Raw genomic sequence first — 21,754 nt, forward strand, 5'->3', positions numbered from 1 at the left:
TTCTTAATACGGGAAGATAGTTAATAGATAATTCAAAACAAAATCTGTAAATTACTTCCAATTTGATCCTTAAAACTAAATGCATCACAGATTGGTATACATGAGAGCAAACTAAGGTTGGACCCCCATCATACTTTTAACACAATTCTCCCTTCCACCTGCCTCAACCATCTACCCAGGCATTTACAATGTTAAATTTAAAACACTCTTTAAACCTCTTTTAAACACTTCATGTGGTCAATGAAGACAGGGTCTTAGGGATTCAATGTGAAAAAAGGATAAAAAAATATTTCCCAATGGTCTTACTTACAATGATCATTTTACAGGCTGAGATTGACAGTCATTTTGTTTGATGCTTTGTAAGGGCCAGATTGTGATGCACTTACACACAGTGAGGACTACCTTATTCCATAAATATTACCATTGACTTCAGCAGGACTATTGTGGGTGGGTAAGGGTAGCACAATGCTACTTGGCTATAGGCATAGAAGATTACAGGTCATGGGAGTACCGTTATAACCTGATCAGCTTGCCTTGTCATTAGAATACCTCGTAAAACTCACTCTGCTCCTATATGATAGAAATTCTGCTCAACACATAGGTCTGATTTGGGAAGCTTGCTATTTAGAGCCCAGAAAGTAGAGTATTGATCAGTCCAATAAGGTAATAAAAGTGGGTTTGCTATATTCTACCCTTAGAACATATCCCATTTTGTTACACCATTTCTTGGTTCCAGCCAAAGCCAGAAGTGACAGGCCAGAATGGTACAAAAATGAAAAACAACATAGGGAAAAATGTTATATATTTTTGAACCTCAAAAATGCAAAGAATAGTCACTAATAGATATAAACAGTAAGCAAAGATCTTATAACCACACAGGTCTTTGTCCTATAGCTCAGATTGTTCCAGTGACTGCTTAGGAAACCCATATAAGAAAATATTCTATTGCCATTGCATGGGTATTCAACATCCAGATTTACAGAAAACTCATTACAAAAACAACCAAGACAGACGACATGACGTAATCATCATGTATTACATAAACAGGTAAGATGGGACCAAATGAAGGATGATAATGCTCAGAAAGTATGGAACTTGTACATTCAGGAGAATCTTTGTCCTACAGCAGCGTATTTCCCAAAATCACCAAGCAAAAATAGAAGACACTAAATTATCTACATATTTATTTTCATGAATAGCACAGCTTTCTGCCAACAGAATGTGCTAGATGAGCAAAAATTCAAGTAACTAACCAGTTAAACCTTGATACTCCTATCAAGAACTTGCTACACAGTAGTAACAAGGAACAGTGTTGTCATAGAACAGGAACTAATCGTACTATGTGCATTAAAAACAAATAGAAAGTCTCTATTCCTGCAGTGTGAAATGCTCAAAGTGAAAATGGTTCATTTTACATGTAGGTCATCTCTTTCCAGGACAATGGGAGATTTATGTGAGGACAGCTCTGATGTGACACATCAGTTGGGTCAAAGGCTACATGATGGAGGAAACCACTTGCCAGGCACATACTGGAAAGGGAAAATCTACTAATTCATCAGAGAATCAGGTCTAACCAAAACAACTAAGAAAAGCCACCTTAGAATATCTTCATCCAACTACATACTCTATTTGTATGTTCATCAATCATAAATATATAAGACATAGAAGAACTGGGATTTGCATAGCCTTCTTGTGGGTGACAGAACAATTGTGCAACATGGATTTCAGGCGAGTTCCCTTGTTTACATTTGCACTGTGCCTCTATCCATAACAGAGCATGAAAAAGGGAATTAATGTTTAAATATTTGATTTGGTGAATGCAACTTGAGTCAGTGCCATTTTAGGATGAGATTGTGAAAGAATCCTAAAGGAGTCAGGTACCCAAATTACATTTACTTTCAGTCAGAGTTGAGCAGCAAACTGCCCATTGTGCCTTTGAAAATCTCCCCCTTACTGGATTGCTGTATGGTTGAGTTTTACAAATGTGACAGGATGAACTGGTCCCACAACAGAATATAACACTTCCAGTGTTATAAGAATAACCAGATGCATTTTGTCATAGTGAACAAAAAGCAGTACAAAACCTATACATTTTGAATTTACTTTTTGTAAATCTGGTGTATGCATGGTCTAGCAACAATTTTGCAAGCAATGCAAATTTTTTTTTTTTGCTAGATTTAACTCCCATCAATTCTTATCCTTTTTACATCTTAACATTCTGAGAGAGTTAAAAACAAAGTAATACTAATAGTTCCTTATTGATCCAGAAGTTATTGGTTTGCCATCCTAAATCAAAAAGGAATAGCAAATCGAGTGCTTATCTCTTCCCATGTAAGAAGATAGTATTATTCAGCAAGAAAGAAGTGCCACTTGCAACATCCTTCCTTTCCTGACAGCATGGCTGTGGAAAGCAGAAAACTGAGAACTTATAGCTAGTTTACCAGATAAAGACATGCATATTCTTCTAGTTTCCACAGTAAGTAACCATTATTTTTGTGGCTGGTCTTCTGTTTACATTAAGTATTCATCACTTTTCAAAAATAAATAAACCCAGCCTCTACTCCATAGTGCAAAAGCAATGTTTATATGCTAACCATTGACACTTTGTTTGGACTAAGTAAAAGATAGAATGTTCAGGTTATACATGTTATTTGCAAAAAACAAAAACAAAAACACAGTTAAATGAAAGTATTGATGACTCTTCTACTTTCATAGCCATATTAGTGAAGATGTGGATCACTGTCACTTAGGCTGCATATTCAGTACAATCTATCAAAACCTACCTAAGCTGAAAGATAATTAATCTGTTTCTCTCCCGCAAAGGGCCAGTATTACAAATTAAAAACTATCTTTATCACAATCCTATCAAAATGTATCCTAAGTATGTATCTGTTTGAAAGTCCTTAGTGTCTTCCAGGCAGCCAAGAAAACAAAACTACGCCTCAACTGTGAACTGACTAGTGTATATGTGCCACTGCTTTCCATTGGATGCAATCAGAGCTGCTCAGCCTATCACAGGCCCATTTCTGCCATCAGCAAATGGAAATTCACCTCATGTGGTAGAGACCTGTGCTTCTGGAGCAGAAGAATCTGGGGATTATACCCAGAGCTGCCTTGAAATTCTGAATGTCCATGGTGTGTAATGGGGCACACCATGCATTTGCATCAATGATATTCATACTAAACAGACTTTAGGAGCAACCATGTTGCATATTGGATTTGTTGCACAGCCAAACATTTTTCAGCATTGCTTTCTGTACTACTAGAACCTCTATAAAACTTGCCTGATGCCATTCCATACTCCCCTTTCCCTATCAAAAAATAAAATCAAAATTATAATTCCAAACCTCAAGTAAATGGATGTCCTGGTCCCTTTTACTTTTCTAGTGTGTGGGCATATGCTGTGTATACATTGCAGCACCTCCATTTTTTTTACATGTGTGATGGATTATAAACCTCTCAAAACATTGGGACGTCAAACTGTGTGTTCTGACTGGGTGACATATAGTCCTGAACTCTCAAAAAACACACACAACACTCACCAAACAAAAACAGCCTAGCTGTTACAGTGAACGTATATTATCAAGCTTCTCCAAGTAGAGCGGAACCCCTCTTGGCTTCTCCACAAGTGGCTATGGAGGAGCAGGTTGCTAATGGTCGGACTCAGAACACAATGAAGAGGATGGCACATACCAAGGTGGAGTAGCATAACACCAAGTGCCAAGGGGGATTCTGGGCTGCATGAACCCAGTGTGTAGCTATTGCACTGCTGAAACTATATGTAGTTATCCTCTAAAGATGGCAAACACACACAAAAAGGCTCTTAATTCTCTTTAACCATGATAAATACTCCAAATAGAAGCAAAGCCTACGGCCCTTAATTATTCCCAGTTGTTCTTATTGCACTAATATAGGACTGTTACGGAGGGTCTCGTTGTTTCATTATTAAATTAATGAAAAGATGATCCTGCTTTCCTACTGGTCTTTGACACGTAGGAAAAGACTATTTCTGCATACAGCTCACTGTGTCTATGGCAACATGTAGTTCAACTGCCACATAGCCAATTAATTATTTTTGTTCGCATTTGTATATATTCGTAGCTTGCAACAGTCTCCATTTCCTGGTAGTTAATGATTGGCAAGTTCAACTTAAGGGCCTGCAGCAAAGTGACGGGCACTTGACTCTTCCAGCTGGTCATTAGCTGTGAGGAAATGTATGAAGCATCGGTGTAAGTAATAAGTAGTTCCTCATCAATCCAGAAGTTTAAATTCAGGTTCATATTGCTGAAGCAGTTGCTGCAAGCCTTATATTGTATTTGGTTCTAATTTGGCGGGGTGGGGAGGGGGTGGTTGTGACAGAAGATTCTGGCTATGAACACCATATTAGTGATGCCCCATGGAGGAAAATATTGTCCGTGATAGCAATGAGGAGGAAGTAAAAATGAACACTGTGTCTATCCCAGAACATTCTGGAGTGAGTCTATGCCAAGGAATTAGAATAAAGAATGGGAGGTTTAAGATCTCTTGCAATGGAGTTACTTGCTACAATGTCCTACCCCAAACAATATCTTTGAGGGGAATATATGGTGACCTAGTGGATAATACAAACGTTGCCTCGATGTAACAACATTTCTGTTCGTTCCACGCTGAGGTCCCCTGTCCCCACATGGCTCCTCAGATAAATGCATATGTTGATTGTAGCATGGAAACAATTTGGGACCACCTGCTACAGCATGGAGGTCCCCTGAGAATGCAACAAACCAAAAGGATCTGGCACTAAAAATGTAAATTTTGGAGGGAGCGGGAATCAATCCAGAAACTCTCAGACCATAATATTAATGCTTTAAATTGTTTTATGTGTTCCTGTATTGTAACAGTTAACTGCTTTTCCTAATCTCTAGTTTTCACCCCTTAATGGTTTCCTTTTATTTCATTCAGATTAAACTCATGCATGTAATAAATATGTTATCAACATTTTTCCATGCATTGCAGTGTGTACAATCCTTTTTCATATAAATTATGTATATGATAGCAGAGTAATGGGACTGATTTCCTCTCTGAGGTCTAGATTACGTCAGGTGAGATTGCAGAGATGACATTTAAAACATAAACAATGTGTGAAGGGTTATATATGAAAGAGCTTTCTTTATTCTGCAGCTTCCCAATAGCCAAACAAATGAATAACTAATTCACTGTAACATCTTCATTTGACATTCTCAGCTGTTAAATATGTAAGTTCTCAAAGCTGAGGTTAGTCAGACATCTAACACACGTTAATGAACCAACTTAGTTTGCTTCTGCAAATGCCATTTAAAAAAAAAAACCTTTATCCATGCAGCACAGGTTAAAAAGCCTGATGCCAAGGTCCAGCACTGAACAATGAAAAAAGCAAGGTAAACAAAACGAAGACATGAAGATAGAAAAGGAGATGAAGTCCCAGAGAGGAACGATCTTCCTTTGCAGAAGAGATAATGATCAGGGATTCAAGACACGAAAGCGGAGAGAAAAGGGAACAAAGAACAAGAAAAACAAAACTAGAGGATGTCCTAATCTTCATTAGCATTTAATAGTGTTTATATCTCATTTTTGAAATTTCATTTGGTCTTGTGCTGTATAAAGAAATGATGGTGTAGAAAAAAACATGTAATCTTCTAATCATATTCTTTCCTAGACTAGGGATTCCCACTTCTACCCCACTCGTAATACCATTAATGACATTATCTGAAGATGCTATCTTAGGAGGGGTAACCTAAGTGTCATATTTTCACATTTGCAAGCTCCACCTTAAATGAAATTGCCCATTCTGCTAAATTATGTATTGAGATTACATGTTACATGGACTATTATTGATCAGGCTGACTGCATGAAACTCATTTCACTTATGAACTAAGAATGAGTTAAATCATAAATGAAAGAAACACACAGAAAGTCAACTGACTAGGACTGTCTGGACTGTCATTACACTCAAGGAATGTGTTGCCACTGAATGCAAATCATATGTAAAGGTAATTATTATTCTGATCAGCTCTTTTCAGGATACAGTCAGCAGAGAACAGAGTTAGCTTGAAACTGCAATAAGCAATTAGTAAAGAGAATGAGCAGAATTTTATTTGGTTATTTCAAAACAAGTTTCTGTACATGGAGCAACGACCTGTAGTGTTAAGATACATGGGAAGTATTTAAGTAAAAAGACCTTCTGCAAAGGACTGTTCATTATCATCAGACTTTAGAGTAGCACTGATGCCATTTAGAAGTAACTCTATTATTAGAAGCAACTAGTGAGGAAATGGGCAGAATTTCATTTGCCTAAGTCAAAACAACTTTTGATTCTTGGGCTAAGTAAGGCCTGGGGCATCAAGATAAAATAAAGTATTCTGAGAAAAATATTTTCAGCAATGGACTCATTATCAACAGGTATGTGTGGGCAGTGCTGTTAATGGAAGTTGAATTTACATGCAGGCACTGAGTCTATAATTTAACTGCTATATCTTGCCTGAACTGGACACTATTCCTTTATTTCTAATAGGTTCTGAAATGGGAAGAGGCCAAATCTGTACACCAATAAGTCTCCAAACCAAAAGTAGTGCAGTCACAAAGTTCAAGTTATATAAGCAGCACAGCCCTGTATACATACAACATGGGAAGAGAAGTTAATGTCATTACAGAAAGGAATGAAGTATTACAGTGGATTTTGTTTTGCTATCATCTCAATAAACTAAAAATGTTCTAATTTAAAAAAATGGAGCTTACACATAAACTGCTTATATATAAACTATGATCTGGTCAGATGCACAGTCTACTTTTTACTGATTTAAAGACCTTTTTATGACAGCATATTTTCCCCTCTCTCCCTTTTTTGCCCCAGTTGGAACTTTTCTTGACTCTAGATACTTTTCAACCCCAGTGGCTTATTTCGAGCTTGGTGGACCACCTCCATTCTTTTCACAATGTTTAAATAATCCTTATTTTTAATTTAACATTACAGTCATGCTATTTTTTTCTGATACCCACCCACTCCATTATTTCCTTTCTGATCACATACATACCCTGCATTCCATCTCCAGCTTCCCTAATTTTACTTTGACCTTTACAGATTATTCCTGGTGAAGGCCTCATAGTTGAAACACCATAGATAATTTTGTCTTCTGTTTTTGGCATGTATTAGTAAGAAACATTTTTTCTTTTAGCAGCCCTATGTGCAAATATAACACCCTTCTTATATTTTTATCCACAACCGAGTACTCATTGATTTTAACTAAAATGAAGTCAACAGAATATGTCCAAAAGTTGAGTGATGGTGACATATCTTAACTTCCTTATGAAAAGATGATTCAGCCATATTTTTGTTCTAGTGCAGGAAGTGACACTTCCAATCCCCTATTCTTGTTTCTAATGATGGATAAGTCTCATGAAGTTGAGGTGTTGTGTTTAGATAAGCAGCCAAAGTTTGGATTCTTATCTGAATCTTATCCAAACCTGCACAAACTGGGCTAGAAGTCAGGTACAAATATGACGTTTCACAATGTTAAAAAAGAAACAAGAAAATACAGAAGTGCAAAGATGTACACTATTTTAACAAATAATTCGAAGTTCAAGAAATGGTTCATTTCTCATTAAGTTAGGGCCAACTTTCTGACAGGGCAAAAGTTTGAATTCATTTTTATTTTTATCAATTCAGGCACTGATCCCTATTTGGTTCTTGGTAGAAAAGTAGTTATCACATGCCAAATTGACATTGTTCTATCTGGGAATCATTAATACAGCTTGCTAGTTTTTATTTGCCAAATAACACGTTAGCTGATATTTGCTCATTTTGTGTGGGAACACAAAATATTCAGCAGCTCAATATTACAAAAAAGATGATGTCTTCCTATGTGTTTGAACACTGCCTAACATATTTTGGCCCCATTACTAACAGTAATAACAAATTCAATTATAATTTTAAGTGAAAATGGTTCTATTAGAAAATAGTAAGTTGCACCAAAACATCATTGCAGTTTAGTTCAGACTTAGTTGAAATGGCTGGAGAAACCATTAAAGATGATGGGATGTCAAGTTTTCTAGTCACTAGAAAATCGACTAAGAAAAAAGTGGCATGGCTGTGTAGCTCCACATTTAATAATAAAGACACTATTATTAGCTATCACTCAAATATTGCAGATACGGAGAGGACTGGGCAAATTTGAATGAAAAACTTATGTAAATGATAAAGCAGATACAAGTTTTAATTTTTTTTAATTAGTCTACAAAAGCAATAAAGTTCTTTCTTACCCTGGACCTTTCCTCCAGTTTTGTCATCATGACCACAGTTGCACCCCGTTGTTCCCACATCATTCTCCAGAAATCTCCAAAGGTTTCTGGGAGAGCCCCTTGTGTTGCTATGTAAGCATTCTGCTTTCTGTAACCATCTATGTAGTTGGCATTGACATAGTCACTTCCAGGTATGCCTGCAAAGCAGGAAGAATGAATACATTTGAGAAGTCAGATCACATCAGACACTATTCCTGAGACATTCTGTTACAAAGGTGAGCACGGGTCTCTCCATACGTTTTAATGAGTATATTTGATACTTGATAAACAAACAATATAATAACGTTGTGATGTCAATTGGCATGGAAGAAGTGTTTAGCTAGGGGCAGATTCTTGCCTTCGCATCAAACTTAAGTTAGAGAACCTCTTTTTTGCTTAGATTGCAGAAGCCAACTAGAATATATGCTTGTATTTATTCCAGACAGTTTTGGTATCTTTCTGTGAAAGTGGTGATCAATCAGTCAATAAAATGTGTCAAAAGAGACAAATGGGCTCTCAAACTCCAGCTGTCTCTTGTCCCCACATTTCCTCTCCTCTCTCCAATGCAACCTATCACTTGATATTGTTTTCCTACAAAATTTGATTTGCAAAAGAGAGAAAAAGCAAGCAAAACTACTATACAAAATAAACTCTCTAAATTTATGAGGAAATCATCATCAGCTGCACAAAGCTCAAATGGACAAATTGCCTGTGCGTGACTTTTGGGGCTTGTATGGGCAGAATGCTCTACAATAACCGCACTAATGTGGCCTGCTATGCTTCATGACCTATATAGGCATTTTGGCCAATGACCACATGCAGTTTGTTGATTCAGTGGCCATGCTGGACTGCCCAGAAACTCCCTTGCACATTGTCAGGAAAAGACCAACTGTGGAGCACTGCTCCATTTTTTGCAAGGGGTACAGAGGTGGTTCTGTTGCATTTCAGATCTTGTGTATCCTTCCTGGGGGGAGGACAAGATTTCTTCACCCAAAGGAAAATTATGGGCTCCCATGGTTTCATTCTTTACATTTTTTAATATGACAAAGGTGCTGATAGTTTCAGACTACTATGATTGCTGTTTGTACTTCTCCCCATAATTGGATTGCAGTAGCTATGTATTGGCCTTCTTTTAGGAAAAAGAATAGGGAAACCAAGTGCAAAAAAATCATGGAACCTACTATAACGTATGTGTATGAAGTAAGCACCTTCACAAACCTGAATAAAAATTAAATACATATGTAACAAGATGGAAGGTCTAAGACCCTGCAGTCCTGTTCTATTGAGTCACCCTAGGCGTAGGTACTAAAACTCTTTATTGAGATTCAGAGGTATTGCTGTCAAGTCATGCAGGCATGAGGGTCCAATGAGCTCCATTAAAGGGGTTAGCATATCTCTTTGAGTAGAGCAAAAAACTGAGATAGCACAGAGGAAGTCCCAGAGGTATTGTAACAATTGGGCCTCCATTTTAACTTAATTGTGAGCCCAACTGTAAGAAGTGAGTGAAAGGTCATAAAATACCGCAATAACTTAGAATAATAAATGTTGATGGAAAAAAGGTGCAAAATGGAGTCAGAAAGACTGAATTAGTCCAAACGAAAAGGCCTACCTGATATAATTCAAGGGTAGTATAAAGACCATGCCGATAAACAAGAGAAGTTTAATGGCCCAGAATTGTTGGACAAAATAATGAAATGGGCTATTTCACCCATTGCTCTCTTATGGGGGTTCTTAAAAGAATATACTTGGGAGAGAAAAACACGCTATCAACTACTTCGGATGGGGAGACAGGTGGACCAGAAGGAGTAAGCTTCACCACTGCGGCTGACACATCCTCCGTCTCCTAGGATCCACTGTGACACTGCTGGCCCTTTGTCATCCTGGTCCTGAAAGAAGTCCTGACCAGACGGGGTCAGAGAGAGGGACCCAGATGACATCTGCCACCACTACCGGCTTTGATTAAATCCTGAACCCCACTTGGGAACCATGAAACTTTGATTCCTGCTGTCACCTCCCGCCCCATTTGTGTGTCCTTTTCATTCCCCACCTTATTTCTTCTTTGTCCGATCTCTCTTTTTTGCCTTTCTGTTTAATAAGAGACTGGCTTAGCTGGCCAAGGCTGTATACTTTGCAACAGTGCTGTAAGACTGTGACCAACGAGGCAGCTAAAAGCAATGCCCTACATAGCCCAATGTTGGTACCAGTTTGCTATGTCTTGCAGTGGTTGATAAGACTGTGCGCATGCTGTGGCTGCATATTTCTGCAGTAAGGTTGCAAGTGAGAATCTACACCAGAGGGAGAAGCTGCATTTTCTACCTTTGCTGTTCTTCTCTCTACTTTCTTGTGTGTGTATTTGTCTTCTACAAAATGGGATCAGACTTTAACAACAGCATCTCCAGCATATCTCAACTAACTCTTTTTCTCAAAAGTTATTACTATCTTTAATACCAGCTAAAAAACTGTTAGGGGGAGGAGAAAACTCTCTCTCCAGCTAAAGGGAAAGAGAACAAGGAGTGTTGTTAAACTAAAAGACTTACTCAATACTTTACTTTTCAAACACTTTAGCTCTTTTTCCTTCTTTTTAAGAAAAGATTAAAGAATTTTTAATGTGTGTTTACCATAGAACTAAGATGGCTGATGTCTCTGTATACCAAACCCCGAACCTTGTTTACAACTGTTTAATGTTGTGCAATGACTGGGTGATGTTAACACATTTGACTCTTTGGGCCCATTTCTGCCATCAAAATTGATATAACAGAGGGAAACCAGATACTGAGGTAATAGGTGTGGTTTAAAACACAGGTAGACAAACACCCTAGTACTCTGGGAGGAAATGTAGTTTCAAAGGTGTGTTTTGTTATTGTTTTGAGTTGCCAGTGAAGCCAAACTCTAAGGGCTCAATTCTGCACCCACTGAAGTCAAAGGCTCCCATTAACTCCAAAGATGTCATATCACGATTTAACTCTGGGACAGTGTGCTCTTCTGAAGACTGTTTAGGGACTCAGCATATTCATACCATACTTACAGTGTCATTACCAGAGAGACAACGTGGGTGAGGTAATATTGTTATTGGACCAATTTCTATTGGTGTGAGAGAGTTGGTGTCATTACTGTTTTGTAATTGATGACTTCGAGATCCTAGAGAGACTGGGATTTGGAGCAGCTCCTTTTTCTCTATTTTTTTCATTTTTGTGTGGAAAACTATTGTATTTTTGGAAATGTTGGCTGGAACATATCAAATTGTGCATCTGAATAGAATAGTATGAAAGTAGAGCTAAGAGTCTTCTGAGTCAATTTTCTTTTGGCAGGAATTACCGGTTTATGTTTTTATAATTATGCTAGATAATACTTAATCCTGCCTGGAAAGCAAAGGACTAGATTAGAAGACCTCTCATGGTCCCTTCCAGTCCTACGATTCTATGATTCTATGTCAAACTACTAGATACACAGCTATCAGCGGCACTAACTTTCTAATCTGCCAGGGGGTGCTCAATCCGGTTCTGCATCAGGCCCCACCCCCACTCCATTTCTTCCCCGGCCCCCCTGCCTTTCCTCCCACTCCACCCCTTCCCGCCCCCTCTCCACCTCAACAACAACTAGCTCTTATATAGCGCTTTGCCATCACTAGATCTCAAAGCACTTTACAAAGTATCTATTTATGAAGAATCTTCCAATCTATACTTCAGGATCAGAGTAATCAAATCTAAATCTTCTTATTTATAATTGAGCCTCTCTCTTTCCAAAACTCACATCACACCCATCAACAGGCACATGTGTGCCCCTGTCCCTCCACAGCTATCCTAAGAAGCGGTTAGGTAAATTAGACAGACTATTCTGAAATAAATGGGAAATCTGAATGTACAGTGGAGTAATCTCATTATCAAATCTTTCCTTTTGCTACTTATAGAGATTTTTTTAATGTACCTATTTTTTTCATTTCAGCACCCAATTAGCATTGAATAAGGTTACTGACCCCTTACAATGAGACTAATTAAAATCCAATATAATCTGGAAAAGACTATAAAACTATGGATTATATGTTAGGATAGTCTTAGTTTGGCCAGTAAAACTAGCCTTGGAGGCTCAAGGAAGCGATATAGATTTTTTTTTAACCTGTGTAAATAGCATTTGATTTAACTGCAGCTATAATTTCAATTTGGCTTTATATATATGTGTGTGTGTGTGTGTTTATGTGCATGCACACATGTAGGAGGAAAGTGCTGACTAAATATCTCAGGACAGGAAAAGACCTCTAACTTCAGAGCTGAAGAGAGAACAAGCAGCATTCCCAGATCTAGAAGCACCCAGGGTCACAGGAAGGCCTACTGACTATGCCTTAGAGCTGGTTGAAAAAAAATTGTCACACTTTTTTCCCCCCTACCAAAACAAAAATTTTCCTGAGAAAATTTCTGCTTTCATCAATTTTTTTTCAGGTTTTTGATTAAAACTGAACATTTTTTAGTGTTAAAAGCTGTTTGGTATTTAGTTTTTCCATGAAAACCTGAAAAAACATTAAAAATGGGGAAAACAATCATTTTATTTGAAATTTTCTATATGAAATAAGACAGTTTTCCTGACTAGCTTTACCATGCATTGAAATGCCTCAGATGGGGTCACAACTGGCATAGAATGATCCCCTCAGCTGTTTATTTTACAGTGCTCACCATAACACTAAAAGGCACAATAAACTGGGTGGGGATGTAGGGAGGAAAGGGAAAAGATGAGATTTCTCCCCTAACTTCTTACTGTCCTGATGGTGTCCATCCTAAATATAGATGCAAGATTCACTTGTGGCGTATTTCCCTGTCCCCATCAATTTCTTTATTGTGGTTGCACCTCTTGGCTAGCAGCTTTTCTTTTGCAATGATGATTCTCTTCTCTTTCCTTTGTCCTCAGTAATTTTTTTGTTGACTACTCTTGGTTGTTTTCAGGATAATGGGTCATTTTCTTGATGCTCACTTACTTCATCACAGACATTTTAAAAAGTCATGTGTCTTGAAGGTCACATCATGTGACTCCTGGTTATTTTCCCTAGTAAGTCTACGCTGTGTGCATGCCTGAAAATCATCAATTCCATTTACAAAGGATGGGACTTGGGATTCAAAAGGCTCTCTCTGACTTGATTAGACACGTTTTCACGCTTTCTTGAACGTGGAAATCTGAGTTAATGATTTAGAAAATACATCTGCTGGGGACAATGTCACATTTTCTTCCTTTATCAAGATAATAATAAAAAAAAAACATCTTCACAAAGCAGATGAGAAGAAGCATGAGGTCAACATGAGAAATCTATACCTATTGGGTATTATTAATGAAGAAACTGAATCAGGCTGGTAAGAAACATTTTCTGAATAAATTAGAATTACATTATGATGTCTGGTATCACACTTTGAAGCATATGTTATAAATAAAAAAACCCACTATATTTGTAAAGTGATCTTCTGGGATGGTTGGCCTCCTGAGACAACAGTACACAACTTACCGTGAAGATTATCAGCAAGAGGGAACACTGCAAACTCTACATCAAACATTGCACTAATACTCCTTGAATCCAATGCTAACTGTACTGCTAAAGAACCAAAACAAAATTTTTTTTAAAAAAATATTCCAGAATGGCTGCAATTTTAATATTTAAAATTGTCTGAACAAGGGATATTCCCAGACTAGATCCCCACTCAACCCTGGAAAGAAATCAAGAGAGAAGCAGAGTTAACCTGTAAGAGTATTTGCAGAGGGGCTTTTCCTGGGCCAAGAGAAGGTGAAACATACCACAGAGCCGGCACTCTCACCTGCATCCCCATTTACTGGAAAGGGCTCTGTGCTACACTTCCTCATGGAGACTGGACTCCATGGAATTTGTAAGGCGGGGCTCCCTTGGACATGAATGGGCAAACCGTTTCTCTGCAACATTTCCCTCTCCCAAAGCAGATGATATGTGAGCAGTTATCTTCACTAGAATTCTTGAAGTGAATTCTGCTTCAAGAAGTACTAAATTAATGTATCTGCACTCCTGTTTGTGAAGAAGGCTGTGTGCAGTGATGTGTTTCAAGGGAGGGGAGTGCAGAGAGGCCAACACTAAGCAGGATAGGTTTTCCCTGCTCAGATTGTGAGGATTCGTAGGGTTTACGCTATTCAATCCACTTATTCCTCCGCCAATCCCAATGAACACCACTCCCACTCTCCCTTGTTACCTCAACACATGCCATCACCACCGCCATGACTCACACTCTCTCCTAGACACCCCTACAACGACACTGACTTACTCTCCCAGTCATCTTTTCTCTGACACACACCAATTACATTCAAAATGAGCTCCAAAAAGCTAATTTCACTTGCTCTCCCAGTCAACCCCATCCCTACATAAGGCATACACTACACCCTTGCTCAGCCACTTCCCACAACACACCAACCAATCCCTTCAGGGCATGGGCCTTCTCATATTATTCTCCGGCAAGTGTCTAGTGCAATGTTTGTGCTACATAAATAATAAATAGTAATAACTTTTAAACTGAGCAAAAGTGAAATGCTCATTGCAGGGGGAGATACATGTACAGTAACACCATGCCATTTTATAGTCACTTCTCTGACCATAACCACACTCTGAGCTGAGAAAACTGGACAACACTGTGTCATATCTAATAGCATAAAAACAATCAAATGCCAGCCAGTTTGATTGTACTATGAAGAAATCCTGCAAACCTTTGTTAGTTGCCATAGCTTAAAGGCATCTTACCCACAAGCACAGAGGCAACTGCCATCATTACTTAAATTTGGGTGTAACAGTCCGAGATCAGTAGTTTTTGAATGCCTGCTTTCTGTAAACGTGTGGGTCAAGAAAGAGACAATGGGCTAAATTCTGTACTTAGTTACACTGCTCTGAAGCTGAAGGAACACATCAGTGCTATTCCTGATTTATGCCAGTGCAACTGGGCACAGCATCTGGCCTGATCTCTTCAGCATCATTCCCCTTCTGGAAGTTGTACCAGTGATGGTGTCCCAATTCCTGCCCGAGAGCTCAGTTGAAGAATGAGTTTCCGGAAGGTGCAGAACAATTCCCTCATACCCCTTTTCTAGTAGCCTGTCTCTCTATGGGAAGGAGTGACCAAAGTCTGCAAGTTCCTTCCTTAGCATGGAGATCTAGCTCCGTGGTGGCAACATTAGATGAATGGTTGAGCACAAAAGACCTTGGCTTCTCAGGAGAATAAAGCAGACAGATTTTATATACATAGAGCGTAAAAACCAGTGAAACAAAAATACCCCAATAACACAATTGAGATACACAGAAGATAACAGGCATAAAAACAAACAGTCTCTCTGTGGTTACTGACTTACTATTCGATTGTTTTCATGAAATAAAATGAGAGTTGAACAAGCAGCAATATTCTCTGTGTACACAGGTTAAGAGATACAAGTCCCACATAATGGGGCTGGTAATGCAGACCTTAGCATTATTTCTTTGATTCCCTGAAGAAAGTTGTCATCTTAAATAGCTTTAATTAGACTTTACATTTTATTCACAGACTGAAATCACATCATGAAATTGTTTCAAGTCTTTACAAAGGCTAAGTACTGCACAGTCTTTCTATTTAAGACAAATTAAACCATAAACCTTTGTTTCTGTGAGGCTTCTCTAAAGGATGTGCTGTTAAGTATAAAAAAAGAGTCTGAAGTAATAGGATTAAACTCTGTCATGCTTGTAAACAATTAACTTGAGATAATGTAATGATGAATAGAAAATGCTGATGAAGCTGTACTATCCGCTTAAATCAATGACTAATGTTTTGAACTATGTCAGGATGAAATGAACTAAAACAGCTATTGGATGCAAATCAAAAATGTTCTTTCTGAGAAAGTTCTCTTGTAACAAGATACATATTGGTAAGGAGATTACAAAACTCAAACGGCGCCATGGAATAAATACCATGTAGTATTTAGAGCTCATTGAAAAAAGAGCAGTATTCAGCAAAGACACTTTTAATAATACTGATAAAATGAAGAAATTTCACTAGGGGACAGGAAAATATAATATATTGCAAAGTAGTTTAAGGAACAAAGGGAAGAGGAGAAACTTAGGTGGAGGAGAAGAAGGATTGTTGCCATGGGAAGGTACATGAGTTGGAGCTGAGAATGGGCTGATGGGACTAGAAGAGTACAGGAAAGAAATGAATGGAAAGGAGAGGAGATATAGGAGTTCCCAGGGCAGAAGGCAATAGAGAGAGAGAAAACTTTGGAGAGGATAATAGAATATGAGAAGGGAACAGAAGCAGGATGACTGAACAGACGGAACAAGGAAAAGGACCAGGGAATGGAGAGAAGGGGAGAAAGTGAAAAGGGAACAGAGAACAGAAAAAGATGGAAAGACTTAGAGCTAGAAGTGGGATCTAGGAGTCAGTGGTGTGGGGGAGGTGAGGGCAGGAATAAGCAATAAGGAAGGGGGTAGATGCAGAGAGACAGAAAGTTATCTCTAGGACAGACAGCCAGGGCAGACAAGTAAGGAAAGAAGGTTGAGAAAAGTGGAGGTAGGGGCCAAAGAAAAACAAAAAAAGTTACTGTCACTTTCAAATTTTCTAAATTGGTCAACAGAAAGACTCCAGGCAAGGAAGCGGCTGGAAGGGTAGAAAGAGATAAAACACAGAGAGCCACAGATAATAACAGCACAATGCCACAAGTATGACAACAATGCATTCTGATGACAGTGTCATATTGACATAATATTGCAAAACAAGTATTGAAGTGCAATGTGAGGACATCACACTGATAATTGTGTGGCTCTCTGAAACTCAATTTATCCATAAAGCAGTTCTCTAGCTCTTCCAGGGTGAGTAAAGATATAAAGTACAGCACTATGATGTATATTAAAGGAATTCCTGAATGGAAGTAATATTAATGTTAATACCTAGATGACATACTGTAAATTCATAGTGTTCCTATTATCTATGAAATAAAATACTGCTTCAGACAAAAACATTTTCAGTTTAATTTTTTTAAAGCAAAATAATTTGGTGGGAAAACAATTTTACTACCAGAATTTACATTAAACAACTAAGGACCAAATCCTTCACCTCTGTGCAAAAACCAAGCCCATGGACATTTTGCAAGGGCTCTCCAGAGAGACATGTGGGGATACACGTGTGGGGGAATGGATGGACTTATCTCCTTTTGGTCTTGGAGTACCAGTAAAGCAACTGTGTCTGCGCTAGCATGGCCTCCCAGCTCCTGTAGCATCTGCAGCCCTAACATATTTCTTCACTGAGCAGTTTTGGGTTGTAAGCGGATCCACAGTCCATGTTGTTTACTCTCTCAAAATTCCCGTCAGCTTTGCTGTTGAGACAGCCACTCAAATCTAGAGACAGCCATTCAGCCTGCCCTCTCTACACCCTGTTATCCTCATTATGCATTGGTTCTTCTGTGTCTCAGGCACGTTGCTTGTGGATGGGAAGGGACAGGAAATCACTCTAAACATTTGGTTTTGTTTTATGAACAGAACATAATACAACTGCAGTGTGACAGAGAGCATGAGTAACCAGATTGCAGTACATGGCAGTTGCCCTTAACTGTTCAGTAAGTATTTAACAATATAAATTTGTCAGAATACCTTCTACAGCTAAAATCATGACCTACATAGTGAATGCCAATTTAGTGGTAACTGGTGACTCAATATAAAATAAGAATATTAGCAGTTTCTTGTCTTTTTTTCCCCTAAGATTTTTCTTATATGCACAGATTTATTCCAATGCCCAATCTAATTTTAAAGGTGCTAAACTGCCCAACAGAAATAATCAAGCAGTTGTGATATGATAGATATTATTTACACTTGATTTTTTTCAATTGCTAGTATTATGCAAATCCAAACACAGATCACAGATTTTTAGTCTTAGATGCCTGCGAACAAGAACTGGAAGCCTTTTTGTACATGCATTTGAAAAATATTTTATTTCCCACTATTTTTAAACCCTCTTTTAAAGTTTAAAATGGATTTTCTATTTGTGCTAACTTTATCTGTTTGTGCTTAACAAATACGGGGCAAATTTCTACTCTCAGATTTACACAGATCCGTACGTCACATCTCATTTCTGATCTTCTGCTCCCTTCTAGTACGATAGAGCTTCACCTTCTTCTCTCCGTGCATGTGTCCCTCCCAGACACATCCAAAACCAGCACAATATCAGAGATGAAATTCAACTTGCACACCGGAGCAGAATTCTGACAAATGAAATTTTCCTCAGACAGAAATTGAAATGAACATAACCAACTTGGGTTTACCTCCTAACATGGCATTTAATGAAAAAATTTCATTTCATTATCCGTTTACACAATATTCAGTGTTGACTGTGGAACTCATTGCCAAAGAAAGTTGTTGAATCCATGAACTTAGAAAGATTCAAAAAAGGGACTGGATGTTTAAAGGTATAACAAGAATACATCAGCTAATGCTAATAAAACTTTTGGAAGAGATCTTTAACCCCTTTATTTAGGCCTTAAGTCGATTTTTAACTTTTAGAGATGAGGGAAGCAGATTATCCCACATCTGTCTACAGCTGGGTTCTTAAATCTTCCTCTGAAGCATCTGGTCCTGGCCACTGTCAGAGACAGGATACTGGACTAGATGGATCTTGGATCCACTTCAGTCTGGCAATTTCTATGTTCTTTGTTTGTGCAACAGCATCAATAACAAAGCTATCACAGTTGTGCAAATAGTGCTTGTTTAGGCACTGGACTAGGACTCGGGAGATCTGAGTTAGATCCCTGGCTCTCCCTTTGTGATCTTGGGCACATAACTCAATCTCTCTGTACTTCAGTTCTTCACAGGAATGATAAACTCATTAATGTTTGTGAGGTCCTCAAACATTACAGAGGTGGGGGTCACCATACCTAGATAGATTGTTAAGTACTACAGTTGCAAAACACAAAACACACGTCAGACTGAGACGTTCTAAGCACCTGATGTTATTATTTGGGGATGGGGTGCTTTTTTGTAGCTGGATAGATTTCTCAATAGAGAATTTTAGAAAGAACACAGGACTGCATCCAAAACCCATTGACATTAATGGGAGTCTTTCAATTGACCTCAGTGAGCTTTGAATGAGGCCCAAAGGTATTTAAAATAGTGAACAATGATTCTCATGTGTTTATAACAAATGCAATATAGTCCAGCTGCTGGGCCTGACCTATGTGGATAGTGCCACTCTGAAACATATTCCTGTAACAATATAAAAGCATTCATTTCCATGGCAGCTTGAAAACAAATGCAGCTGTCAAATGAAATACTAGGTAGCCTATGTATTTTCCTACCAGGAATGTTTATTTTTATTTATAGTCTGACAAAACAGTGTAATGAAGTATTGACGCTTGAAAAAGAAACACTTATTATACAATGTTAAGCCAGTATATTAAATTTAGCAAGTTAGATACATAAAAGAACTCAGACATATATCAATAGAAAATCTCTTCAGAAACCGGGAGTTAAATTGTTAGCATATTGCTTATTTTAAGTTAAGTCATTTTAACACAAGCAAACATTTCAATTTATGTTGCTTTGGTTGTCGTAAACTGAGGCCTGAAAAGTTTATAAAGGTAGGTAAATCACCAGGTTGAGTCAAAAAGCTATGTGTGCTGTAAGCCTATCACTGGTATTTTATATGGCTATAATTATGTTTTATGCATTTAGGATCAATAGCATTTTTAAAGAGTTAGTCACTTTAACCTCCTCAGGTTATTTATGCCATTAAAAAGGGAAATCAAACATTACAGTTAGCATTTATGTTTTCTCAATCCCTTTAAGTATTTCTTTACCAGGTAGAATCCTTTTCGGCAAATACTACACTTGCAAAAGTATTATTTAGAACTTTTCTTTTATTCTCATCATTTTTATTTTAAAAAGTTAGTCTACTGGGTAATTTGATTAACCTTGTTTAAGTGAGTGTTATTTCTGTGTTTTTTTTTTTTTTTCTTTTTCACATTTTGATCACATCTTCAAAACATGTTAATTTCCAGGGTCACTTGTTAAGGGGAATCTGGCAGGCCTTTTCAAACCCAGTCATCTCTTAATTCACTTATGAGTCAACAAATGGATTTATTTGAAATTAAATGTTCTTCCTTTTGAGTTACTCAACTCTCTTCTCAGCCAACATACAGTGACAAATTATTTTCCTTGCTTTAGAACTAGTTTACTTGTGACTTTAAATGTACTTTGGAGAAAATGGTAAACAATTCAGAAGAGCATCACTGCACAGTGGTTTGGTTTTTGTTTGGATGGTTTTTATACTATTTACCTATCCTCTCTTTATGAAGTTGTTGTTGTTTTGTGTGCTGAACTATAACAAAACAACAGCATGAGAATCTAACCAACAACAGAGACAACTCTAATTTTAGTAAACTAGTTGGTGTTCAGCTAGATATTTCTATAAAGTAATGTGAGGAAATGTAACTGACACCACTGAAAAATTTAGTCAATACCAGTTAAATGAGCTCCATAGGTGGAACAAATGTAAGATGATTATTATATGCAAATTTTTCAAGGCAATCATTTAAATTTTCTAATATACTTGAGAAACTGTGTCTGTGTTATCAAAGCGTACAATATGCAGCTGCAATAAATTAGGCAAAGAGGGAAAGCTCAACCAGTGGAATTGTGTTTTCCTTCACCGAGCATTTACTTGGCTGTGCATAGCATATTAGAGAATTGATTACACCTATAAATACCGTCACTACTATATCCCATGTCTGCAGGTTTGGAGTAGCCAAAGATAAGGTGTTCACAATGTAGATTAAAACACTGCACAATTTAACATATAGAATGTTAAGAATGAAGCAACTATGTCTTTGCATACAAGATACAAGGACTGAAAGTCCTCTTTAATTTTAAAGCCAATTCAATATACAAGATCTATCAAAGCTTACTAAAGGCAATTTTTATTTTTATTTAAATGGTCCCACTTAAATATGTAGATATGTGTAGAATAAACTGAAAATCTGCCTTAATTCCAAGAAACAGCTTGGGTAGGTAGTGAGAGGTAGTCAGTGAAAAAAATCTTCTGATGGATAATCTTTACTTCTGTTGTTTTAGCACTTGGGAAACTACACAAACTGTATAGAGCCCATCATCTTGGATAGCCTAGTTCACTCTCCACAGGGAAGCACACTACATGATCAGATCTTTGCAAAACTGTCTGTCAAAGACAGCTACAACTAAAACCTTGTCATTTATACTACCATGTCCATCTACAGGCAACAACATTTGAGTTTCCAGTAACACAAGTACCTGAAATTCAGTTATTGTCTGTCAATTACTTCCAAAAAAATGTGTTTAGTTTACAAGTAAAAAGTTGGGTTTTCTAACTGCCAGTTCTGCATACTCAGTCTGAGACGAGAAAGCCAAGCTCTGTTCTTTCTGGCTCGTGTGTTATCAGCATCATTAAAGATTTGGCAAATGAAAATGAGTTATCCATTATACTGATAATGTGAG

At 37.7% G+C, this 21,754-nt stretch overlaps 1 protein-coding gene across 29 annotated transcripts in view; it reads right to left on the reverse strand.

Moving 5' to 3' along the window:
- PTPRD (protein tyrosine phosphatase receptor type D) overlaps nt 1-21,754 on the reverse strand; it is a 1,677,890-nt gene that overhangs the window by 49,878 nt on the left and 1,606,258 nt on the right. For all 29 annotated transcript variants that reach the window (XM_054031429.1, XM_054031444.1, XM_054031437.1 and 26 more), the window contains one exon: nt 8,272-8,447. In XM_054031429.1, coding sequence (XP_053887404.1) covers nt 8,272-8,447 — 176 coding nt within the window. The remainder of the gene's footprint in view (nt 1-8,271; nt 8,448-21,754) is intronic.

This window comes from Malaclemys terrapin, chromosome 6 (genome assembly GCF_027887155.1).
Source record: "Malaclemys terrapin pileata isolate rMalTer1 chromosome 6, rMalTer1.hap1, whole genome shotgun sequence".
Taxonomy (NCBI): domain Eukaryota; kingdom Metazoa; phylum Chordata; order Testudines; family Emydidae; genus Malaclemys; species Malaclemys terrapin.